The 11,152-nt window shown below is 41.8% G+C and overlaps 2 protein-coding genes across 2 annotated transcripts; one reads left to right on the forward strand and one right to left on the reverse strand.

The window, feature by feature from the left end:
* Positions 1-1,061: 1,061 nt before the first annotated feature.
* On the forward strand, positions 1,062-4,745 carry zte38 (zebrafish testis-expressed 38). The gene is made up of 13 exons (XM_026149802.2): positions 1,062-1,131; positions 1,228-1,338; positions 1,517-1,661; positions 2,133-2,196; positions 2,297-2,333; positions 2,435-2,455; positions 2,535-2,561; positions 2,659-2,726; positions 2,812-2,960; positions 3,057-3,289; positions 3,406-3,454; positions 4,301-4,341; positions 4,446-4,745. The coding sequence occupies exons 2-13, from the start codon at positions 1,288-1,290 to the stop codon at positions 4,491-4,493; spliced, it is 933 nt and encodes a 310-aa protein (XP_026005587.1). The 5' UTR covers positions 1,062-1,131; positions 1,228-1,287; the 3' UTR covers positions 4,494-4,745.
* Positions 4,612-11,106, reverse strand: aldh9a1b (aldehyde dehydrogenase 9 family, member A1b). Its single transcript, XM_026149738.2, has 12 exons — positions 10,967-11,106; positions 10,572-10,790; positions 9,682-9,827; positions 9,415-9,544; positions 9,177-9,311; positions 6,993-7,189; positions 6,711-6,851; positions 6,407-6,595; positions 6,226-6,313; positions 5,946-6,087; positions 5,397-5,509; positions 4,612-5,202 (listed from the first exon to the last, which is right to left on the reverse strand). The coding sequence occupies exons 2-12, from the start codon at positions 10,750-10,752 to the stop codon at positions 5,108-5,110; spliced, it is 1,557 nt and encodes a 518-aa protein (XP_026005523.1). The 5' UTR covers positions 10,753-10,790; positions 10,967-11,106; the 3' UTR covers positions 4,612-5,107.
* Between the last annotated feature and the right edge of the window lie 46 nt (positions 11,107-11,152).

The following is an 11,152-nucleotide window of genomic DNA, read 5'->3' on the forward strand; positions in this document are numbered from 1 at the left end:
TCACAGCAGACACTTTGAATTTGTCAAGGGATGAAAAAGTAGTGAAATCAATGCTATGTTTAGGCTAAGTGTTTTGGATTCACTGAACTTCTCTATTACATATTCTTTTTTTGCTAGTCTAAAAGACACAAGGATATAATTATTATTTATAATTGTTACACCATACTTATCCAGTTAATGTAAAGCTGGCAAAAAGAAAGTGCCTGTAATGGCCATGCCTACTGGTCTACATCGGGGATGTCAAACTCATACATCGTGGGCTACATACAGCCCATTTATATACGGTGAACCCACTATGACTACATTTTTAACCCCACTTTATATAAGAAAAATAATTGCATTTTCAACAGTATGTCTCAGTTTTACCCAGAAAAGTAGTTTATAATTCACAGAAAATGTCTTTTTTTCTTGCAAGGAGCCATTGTGAAATTACATCATACAAACGGGATATTTTCTGGGGTTTTTTTTGTTTTTTTTAAATTGTTTGTGTATCACTTATTACTTTAGCATAGTATGAATGACCACAGGAGAGGTCTTTATCAGTAATAACAGCTGTAAAACCTTTAACAATACAGTTAAAAATACATCTATGTCCTCTTTCACATTTTCCAGAACATTCCAGTGGGTTGGACTGGAACCTTTACAGGCCAGTTCTGCCGCCCCTGGTCTGGTCTTAATGTATTTGACTCGAAGAAATAGACCTATGTAAACCTATTATTTGTGAAGAATTTGAAAAATTAAAAACTTTTTTTATGGTTTAACAATTTTTTTATTCCTATATTTTAAAGTAAGGTCAGTTTCCCTGACCTTGTTGCTTTCCTACGAAGTTAAGAAAAACTGGACCAATACAGTCAGTAACTGGACCAATACCAATACTGTCAGTGCGCCCCAGGGTGGCTGTGGCTACAGTGTAGCTAGCCATCACCAGTGTGTGAATGTGTGTGTGAATGGGTGGATGACTGGATATGTAGAGCGCTTTGGGGTCCTTAGGGACTAGTAAAGCGCTATATAAATACAGGCCATGCGCCATGTTTTGGGCGGGAAATTGCTAGCGCTCCCCCCCCCCCCCCCCCCACACCTGCCTGGTCACGGCTAATTATTTAATAACTCCTTTCTTACCTGCTCACCGTGGTAATAAGCTTCCCGAAACAACAACCAAAATCGCATAAGAGCTTTGTTAAGAAGAATACTTTGGCGAAATTTAATATTGTTTGTTTATCTTGCTAGCTCGTTTATTGATTACTAGTACCACCTAGCTAACCTCCGGCCAAAGGAAAGAAGGAGAAAATGGCAGCTGGGAAGATGTGCATGAAGAAAAATAAGGAGGAAACTGCCGAGGTTTGAATTCACTACATAAAAATGCCATATTTTAGGTGTTATTTACTCAATGTTTGTATTTCTAAGTTCCTGTTTAACGGATCTGTGCTGGAAGATGTTTAAGGCAGTCAATGGCGACATCTTGTGGCCATGATATGACTGTGAATATGTTTTCTCCTTTCTTTTCTTTTATTTAAAGTGGACGGAGTTATTCCCGAACGACTTTAAATCTGCGCAGGAGTCTTTACTCTTTGTGAAAAGGATGATGGTCGTGGCTGTCTCCTCTATCACCTATCTCAGGGGTATTTTTCCAGAGGATGCCTACAGATCCAGATATCTGGAAGGTGAACATTCAGAGAAACTAGCTAGGAGTTTAATAAAATCAGTATTCGGTGAAAAAATGTACACTTACTGGATGCTTCATAAGGTAAAATACACCTATTCAATTAAAAACGTTTCCTGGTCTGATAATTTCAGGTGGTAGGTTCAGAATTTAGCTTCAACAATATGAAAGCATGGATCCGTCCTCCCTTGTATTATTGTTTGGGCCTCTTAAATCCCTCAAAGTGTGCTAAATTTAAATGACACAGCTTACTTTAGTATAGTCTCTGACGTATGTTCCTACCACAAAACTCAAATAATTTCAAACTCGTACATAACAATGAGTTCACTGTATTCCAGTGGCCTCTAAAGAGCATTTTTGGGATGTGGTGTTACCAGAGATTCAAATCATCAATGTGAAGCCAACAAATCTCTGTCTTACTACTTTTATTCACTGACTATAAAAGGCTGTTTTCTTTTTGTTGTTTTGCCAGATTTTTGCATCAAAATCTTGCGTGAAAACTGCAACACTCCTGGTGCAGCCAAAATTGTGAAATGGTAAATATAAAATCCCTGCTTTAATGCTAAGAAAATGTATAGAAGGAGAGTTTTATTACCCTGGTTAATATTTGCAAGTGTCCTTATTTGTTTTGTTCAGGTTGATGGGCTGTTTCGATGCATTAGAGAAACAATATGTAAGTCGAGCCTATTGTTCAACTGTTGAAATATGTAATAATGTGCGGTGCCGTTAATATTTTTGTTAATTTTATTATTTTGTATGTTATTCTCTGGACAGCTCCAGCTTGTGTTCATTGGGGTAAGTGTATATGTAACATGAAAGAGACAATTTCCCGGTTACATAGACATGTCTAAAACTTACGATTGTTACAATCCAGGTCTGCGCTGATCCTGATGAACCCAATGTAAGTTCTGTTAAATTACTGAATATTCAAATTACAGCAGCATGTGGCCTGATCGGAAATTATAAAAAAACGTATGAATCATTGTCTTACTTTGCAGCGGATAATTGAGTCCTACCACTTCAAATTCAGATACAGTGCAAAGGGACCAGAGATGGACATACTCAGGTAGGAATAAGTTTAAGCATGCCACACAGACTGAGCCCTACCCAGCTGACTGGCTGAAGCTGATATAACCTCTGTGCAACCATAGGAACAACGGTATAAAGATGCAAGTGACCATGGACGACACCAAAAAGGCTTTGGTGCTTCTCATCAGGAAGCTCTTTCTGCTTATGCAGAACCTGGACGTCCTCCCCAGCAACGTCTACCTGACCATGAAGCTCTACTACTATGATGAGAGTAGGATACTTACTTTTAATGAATATCCTTGTGTCTTTTAGACTAGAATTTTCCTACTAAAAATTAAAAATATTATACTGTGCTCTTCTTTCAAAGTCACCCCTGCTGACTACCAGCCGCCTGGTTTCAAGGAGGGCGAATGTGACAGTCTGTGGTTTGAAGGCGTGGCCGTGAACTTCAGGGTTGGTGAGGTGGAGACGCCCTTTCACACCTTGAAAATAGCTGTGTCAGCAGAACAGGATCGGGTGGAGAAACTTCAGAAAGGAAATCATTTGGGGGAGACTAAGCAGGTTTCTCAGGGGGCTTTTCCAGAGAAGGAAATTGAGAAGGTAGGCTACAGAAAGGGGACTGTTTAAGTACTGGATGATATCTTTATAACAGTCTCAATCCTGTTTACAAATGCAACAGGCAGTTTATCATAATATTCTTAAACACTTGGTTACAGAATCCTCCCAAGAAAATATATGAAGGAGAGGATCTGCCTTCTGAAGACGGTGAGTCTATCAGGGCTGGGTGATCCATATTTCCCAAGAAGCCACATGAGAACTGTACAAAGGAGTATTGGGGGCTATATTAAGAAAAAAATATTCATTTTGAGAGTACAAAGCTGATTAAAGCTGTTGTTTCAAGTCTGCCACAGCTGCTACACTCTGCGAAATGCCTTGTGTTGATGAATAACTGAAATCATACTTCAGAACTGGTTTTAACAGCAAGGAAATTATTTCTCTTTTAGCACATAAACACAGTGTGCTGATGGGTATGAGGACGTTGAAGAGATGGTGCAGAAAGCCTCATCTGATCAAAGGAAAAACCACACAAACTCAGAAAAGTTGTCTGGATTTATGCAAAATGACATGCCTGTCAAGTTAGAAATGCAAGGATATCAATGGTTACACATTCTCGCATTAAAGAGGACGTATGCTGTGTCATAAGCCACAGTAAGACAGCTGATAATGTTTTTTCACCAACTCCACTACAAAGGCATTTTTGGGCATCGGGTATAGCAGCCGTGGGAGTTGTTTAGCTTGAAACAACAGCCTGTATCTTCACATTTCAACTTTATTCTCAAAGTGAATAATATTCTTTTTGTTAATGTGGCGCAAATACTCTGTTGTAGAACTTTGGGCTGTTGTGAAAGGCAGATAAAATCTATATTGAGCAGGATTAAGTTCACATAATAGATGCAGCCCTCCACAACAGTCCCACTTTCACATGTGTTCCTCTTGGGAAAACTGATCGCCTACCCTGGATGTGCTGCTGCTGTTTAAACCCTCACCCTAAAACAAAACAAAACATAAAATTGAACAAAAGACTTACACTGCTGACTTTCCTCTAAACAGAGTCTGCACAGTTTAAGAAACCAAGGCGACCCATGGCAAAGGTACAGTGGTACTAGACTGTAACAAAATCTAAGAAATAACATATTTGAGCTTAATTAATAATAATTATTAATTTTCCAACTGTTTACTTTTTTGTCTGTCTTAGAGGACTGCAGCTGCCAGAAATCTTGCAAGAAAGAAAAGAAGAATCTAACCAACAAGACAAAAGACGTGTGAACAACCTGTTAATTTTAGTATGACGTTATTGTACAATTCATGTTATTATCAAATGTGTTAGACAGGTTCCTTTGATAGTTCACTCTACCCAGACATTGCTGTTGCAGTTTTATTTCACACGACACGCTATATCATTCATAATTCATATAAAAGTACTCAGGTTTTCATTTAAGTGTACAAAAATAGTTTCATGTGTATAGTTTATAAAATAAAGCTTGATTGTAAACATTGTTGTGCAAATGCGTAAAATACGTTGAGAATCATCTCATTTACATAAATGGCCAAAAAAGGTAACCAAGCACGAAACTCAATATGAAACTCATTCGCACTCAAGTAGCTAAAATCAGTCAAGATTTAGATTTTAATCACAAAGCTAAGAGCTTGAATTAGATTGAATTGGTTCAGAATGCAGTTTTAGTGCCTACAATGTGTTATATTTTCCTGTAAATTAGAAAAAAAAGTGTGGATGATTTGACTGTTAGTTGTTATTTGGAGCACAAACAGTTGATAGTTTTTCCTTGACTGAGAGAGATTTCCTGATCTAGAGTCTCTGTCTCAGTGCACAGCTCTGGCTTGCTGTGGCTGGGTGGTCTAGAAGAGGCTGTCTACATCGCCCATCTCCACAAACACAGTCTTCAGTTGGGAGTAAAACTCGATCGTCACCTGGCCGTTCTCCCGCCCTATGCCTGGGGAACATAAGGGTCACAAATGCACGCCCACTTTACTTACTGTAGTTGTCAGATGATGCATTTTTCCAGGTATAGAACTGATCTGAGTTATTCAGTTACTTACTTATGAGTTTGATTAATAAAAAAACAAAACAAAGTAATGATATGCCGTTCACATTTAGCTCTTGGCCAGCTTGAAAACGAGAGTGTACCTGACATTTTGAAACCCCCAAAAGGCACCTCCACAGGAGTAATGTTGTAGTTGTTGATAAAACAGGAGCCTGCCTTTAGATGTTCAACCACTCTATGGGCTCGCCTCACGTCCCTGCAGAACACGCATAAAAGCAAATTTAAAATCTCCAAAAGTTGATTCTGTTCATGAACAGAATCAACTTTTGGAGATTTACTTACCTGGATAATTGATAATGCATCAAGACAAATTTAAAATAAATAAATTCAGACACCAAAGCAAAATAAGAGGCTGACATGCGCGATCTTTTGGTTGTTTGTCAGCAAGGTTTCGCCAAAACAACCACATGAACAAACAACTACATGAAACATGCTGGAGAGCTGAAGCATGGGAAAGAAGGGACCCACTGAGTGTAGATGACTTTGTTTGAGGGATTAGGGAATTGTATGTGTTATATGTGTATGTGATACACTGGGACTCAGATTAAGTGACTTCAATTACTGGTTGGTTTGTAGCTTTAAATGTGGTTTAAAAAAAAGAAGAAGAGAATTTGCACATATAACAAACCAACCTGGTGAAAACACCTGCAGCCAGACCCAGTGAAGTGTCATTAGCCCTCTGCAGCACCTCGTCTTCTGTCTCAAAGGGTAGCACAGACATGACTGGACCAAAGATCTCCTCCTTCACACAGGTCATGTCATCAGTGCAGTTACCTATGAAGGGGTAAAATTAAAGGATTTCAATCCACTGACTTCAGAAAACTTGTGGTGTTGCAGTTAAATTTAGTAGGGGGAGATAGTTTCCAGCACCGTAACAAAATGCAAAAATAGAGTATTTTATAGAAGGTCTACCTAATACGCATGGTGTCATGTAGTATCCTCCTCTGAGCTTGGGATCAGATGGGACATAAGATTCACCCCCACACAACACTGTAGCGCCCTAGTAACAATGCAATCCAAGTTGAAGTTCCTGCACATAATCCTACTGGTGTACACCTGACAAAATAAAAAGAACTCCTTGAACGAGTCTTACCTCTTTTTTTGCTCGATCAACAAAAGACAGGACTTTATCCAGATGTGGTTGGCTGACCAGTGCCCCCATTCTGGTGCTCTCTAAAAGAGGGTCTCCTATTTCGATCGCTTGGGTCCTCTTTACCACCTCCTTCACAAACTCAGGCAGAATATCCTTCTGAACAAAGACCCTCGTACCATTGCTGCACACCTGTGATGCAGATATACAACACTATCAAGTAACAGGCTTCAATGTGAACCAGACACAAGCTGAACCATAGAGTGATGGTAAAATATAACAGCATATGAAAAAAAAGATACACTACCTGGCCTTGAGACAGGAAGTTGGCCATGAGAGCTCCCCTCACAGCGTTCTCCAGATCACTGTCCTTAAATATGAGCAGTGGAGATTTTCCTCCAAGCTCCAAAGTCACTGGTTTGACCCCCTTAGATGCCATCTCCATGATCTGTGGCACAAAAGCAAATGGAAAAACATCCAGTTATTAAGACATATAAAGAAGACGTCGGCATCGTTACCACGACATTTACAAATCCCAATTGTTTACTATTAAATGTCCTAGTCACAAGAAGTCTAAAATACCACGTACTTTCTGTCCTGTGGGCACACTACCAGTAAAAGACACCTTAGCAACATCAGGGTGTTGACACAGGAGGCTGCCAGTTTCCTGGCCCCCCTGGACCACATTGAAGAGCCCCTCTGGAACTCCGGCTTTGGCGTAGATCTCTGCCAGCATGACTGCTGTCACAGGTGTCACCGGTGACGGTTTAAACACCATGGAGTTACCTAATATGGAGAAAAGATGACAAAGAAAAACATGGATTGTTTGAATTCTTTTAATAAGTCTGCACATTCAGTTGTATCAGTCTCTGTGGAATGCTATCTAAAGGTGAAATGCTGTAATTATTTTCTGAACTGTTTTGTGCTCAAATGAATTGCTGACATTTAAAGATGGTAACGCCCACATTTTAGTTTTAGTAGCGCAGCAGTTTATGTCAAGTGACCTTACAAAACATAGTCTTGCTGTTCATTTGCTAGAACGTGCAGTTATCCTAACTTCAGATGCCCTTTCCTCACCCCACAGTCTAACTTCTTTTTTCTTTTTTTTTTTGCCTGTCCCATTTGGATCTTTAGCCGTGAGAATTGTTGTCTGAAGGCCAAGAAAGATGCCAAGCGGATTTACTTTACCAAGTGGATCATCATGGCCTTGCCATATTGGTCCATTTGATTGACCTTTATTATAATTATGTATTTATTTTATTTTATTTTTGGTTGTTACAGACGGGACAGACATGACTGGGGGATAGGACAGGGAGAGAGAATGAAAGAAAGAGAGGGAGAGAAAGAAAAATAGAGGGGAGAAGAGATGGTGAGAAAGGGGGGAAGAAAAAAAAAAAAGGAAAACCAAACAAAACACCTGGATCACCTGTATGGAGATAAAAAAAACAAAACAAAAAAAAACAGAAGAGAAAACGAACAAAACAGAGCAACATAATAAATACACCACCATCACAATAAACTAGCTAATAGTAGATAACAGTAGATACTAAATATTACATGCTATTGTGCAGTACACAAGATTGACAGTGCACAATGTGCTTTGAGGTAGCAGCCAAGAAAGGTGTAGTTTGTGTTTGTGAACACCCGTGTGTACACCTGTGTGCACACCTGTGTGGATCAGCACGCTTGTATTCAAAAGGTTTCTCCATGTAACGATCTGCTAGGGAGTGTGGGGAGCCACAGCCCCGTCCCCCAGGGCATGAAGCAGGTATGGAGGAGATCCAGGCCCCAGACATCCAGAGGCCCCAGAGTACGAGGACCCAAGGAGGAGCACCACAGGGGCAACCGCGCCACCCTCCTGGGAAGAGCTGAGGAGAGCCCCAAACGAGAGGTCACGGAGCAAAGGCCAGAGGGGGTTGCAGTGACGTGCCCGTGGGCTCTGCTGGCAGCCAGCTGTGCCAGAGAGGACCGAGCCTCAGGCCCAGATGCCAGAGACCTGAGGGCACCCCACCCCCTGGAAGGGGCCCAGCTGGGCCACAGGCGCCAGGCCCCGCCAATCAGACACCAGGAGTGAGTCGGTACATACATGAGCGCCTAGCCCCAGACACCAAGAACCACCATCGTCTGAGGGCATCAGCCACTGGTAGGGAGTGTGGTGAGGGGAGATAGGCCTCCATACCTCGGAGAGCCTGAGATGTTCCCAGAGAGGTGGAGTCTAAGACCCAAGCTGACATATAGACACAGATGAACAGGCGCACGCAGACACAAACGTGCATTCCCACCCCCATATACACAATCAAATACTCGGCACTCATCCGACGTGGGGACAGACACAAATAGACACTGTACACACATTCACACTCCCCAAACATACTCTATATCCCAGGTCCGGGTACCCCTGCCCCCAGAGGGGCAAACCATACCCGGACCAAGGAAATGTAACCCTTCTCTCTGGGGTGGAGCAAAGCAGACCGCCTCCTTATGTGCAGTAGAGAGAGAGAGACCCCGCATCCCAGACCCCAATCTGACGGCCAGCACCTTCTCCCAGCCCCCCAGCCCCGAAGGTTAACAGAACGGGAGTGAGTGAGGACCCCAAACCTCCCTCCGCCCGCTCATATGTAGTGTTGCTGTGTGCTGTTCTAAAGTGCATTTAAAACAGTCTAACTTCTTAAGAAAATGTACTGATTCATTTTCCAGGAGTTTAAAGAGATTTTCTTAAATGTAGCAAACCAACAAAGGCCACTGGTGTTTTGGTCGTGGAAGAAACCCATACCGCAGGCCAGGGCTGGAGCAGACTTCCAGGCAGCGATCTGAAAGGGATAATTCCAAGCACCGATGCCAACACAGACTCCCAGCGGCTCTCTGCGAGTGTATGCAAAGGATCCCCCAGGCAACTGGACATGCTGGCCTTGATAAAGGAAAACAGAAGCATTGACAAGGTAAAACAAAGGCTGACGTGACATTTATAAAGCCATATAAATATGGCAAAAATATACGATAGCTATACCAACCTGCTAAAGTGCTGGCCAGTCCTGCATAGTACTCTATACACAGTCTGGCAGAGTCCACATCCAGACGGGCCTCTGTGATGGACTTCCCATTATTGACCACCTCCATTTCAGCTATTTCCTCTCTTTTGCTCTGTGCATTAAAATCAGGGCATATGCAATCTAATATATTAGATGACTCATGAGATCTTCCTTTTGCAAGATATAACAACAACTTTGTTGTTATATTCATTCTAAAAAACAAAACAAAAACATATAAACAACAAACACCTCAATTATATGTGCAGCTTCTATCATGACCCTTGCCCTCTCCATCCCCGACATTTTGCTCCAATAACCGAAAGCCAGTTTGGCAGCCTTCACAGCTTGATCCACCTCCACAGCACCACAAGGCTCCAACTGGCACAGGACACGGCCTACAACATGGAATGTAAGATAGCTCAAGCGTCCAAGTAGGCGGACTTTCATGAAAACAACAGGTTGCACACAGTTTCCATTTGACACAGTCATCTCTATGATTCCAGTCGTTCTTTGATGTGAAGGAAAAATAATTATCGGCCTACAGCAGCTACAGGCAACTGTGCTGTGAATTTTGTGGCTCGCTTACACTTTAGAGCTGGAAATGTCATTTTCAGTGATGGTAACTGTGATTAGATAAAGAGCACCATGCATAAAGGGTGGGGCTGCATGCAGGCTCTGTGCTGGCTCAGATGGAGTTAAGAGAGTTGAATTAAAAACAGGGACCGGGCCTCAAAGAGCATCAGAATATAATTGGACTAAAAATGTGTAATGCACGGAGCAGCAGGCTGACTATCAGGCATCATTAACTGATAATGATGTGCTCTCATGTCTTGGTTCTGCTCCAATGAAGCTGTGCAGAGATAACACTGTCCATACAGGACTGCTGGTCTATAGCAGTGACTAACTGGATACAGTATATCAATCAACATGTGTAGAAAGTTTACTTTTATTGAAAAACTAGTTACCAAGTTTAGAGGTGTATTTGACAAAAAGACTTTAATCATTCAGAAAGTAACGTTGAAATCATTTTCCCCTACTAAAGATTACCAGACATACATATTCACACAGCAATGGCCAAAGTCCGGTGATAAGGCAGGGTCAGTACTTTTTTTTCAGTATTTACGAGCTGTGTGTTTTACCGGTTGCAGGTTCGTAAACAATGTCCTTGCTGCATTTCTCAGGGCCTGTCCTCCTCTTCCCAGCCCAGAAGTTAAGCGGGAGGGTGATCTCCACCGAGCCGGAGGAGATGCACCTCACTCCAGCAGCCAGAAGAGCAGCTGCAGGGCGCCGCAGAGGGAGACTAGCGAGTCTCCGGAGCATATTGGAGCTCGTCCCGTAGCTTCAAGTGTCACTGATGACTGTAAAACATGCAGTATGCGGGTTAACGTCACTATACCGATAACGCTGGAAAATCTAAAAAGGAGTCTAACTCGATTACAAGCAACTCCGCCAAACAGTTATGTGCTAACGACTCTTTCACTTTACTGTCACTTTTAAAATGTCATTATTGGATTTAAGTTTTGAGAAAACATACCTATAAGACGTTTAATTTGTTTTCGAAGAGTCCAATCTCAACTCAATTGAGAATATCGTGTTTAGTTGCCATTACAACGGTACTTTTCTGACGATTCACCAAGGGGCGGGCCAAATTGCAGCCGAAAGCCAATCGGCGCTAACAGGCCAGTGGCGTCTGAACGTACTATACGATTGGATAGTTTCA

Source organism: Astatotilapia calliptera, chromosome 18 (assembly GCF_964374335.1).
Source record: "Astatotilapia calliptera chromosome 18, fAstCal68.1, whole genome shotgun sequence".
NCBI classification, from domain to species: Eukaryota; Metazoa; Chordata; class Actinopteri; order Cichliformes; family Cichlidae; genus Astatotilapia; species Astatotilapia calliptera.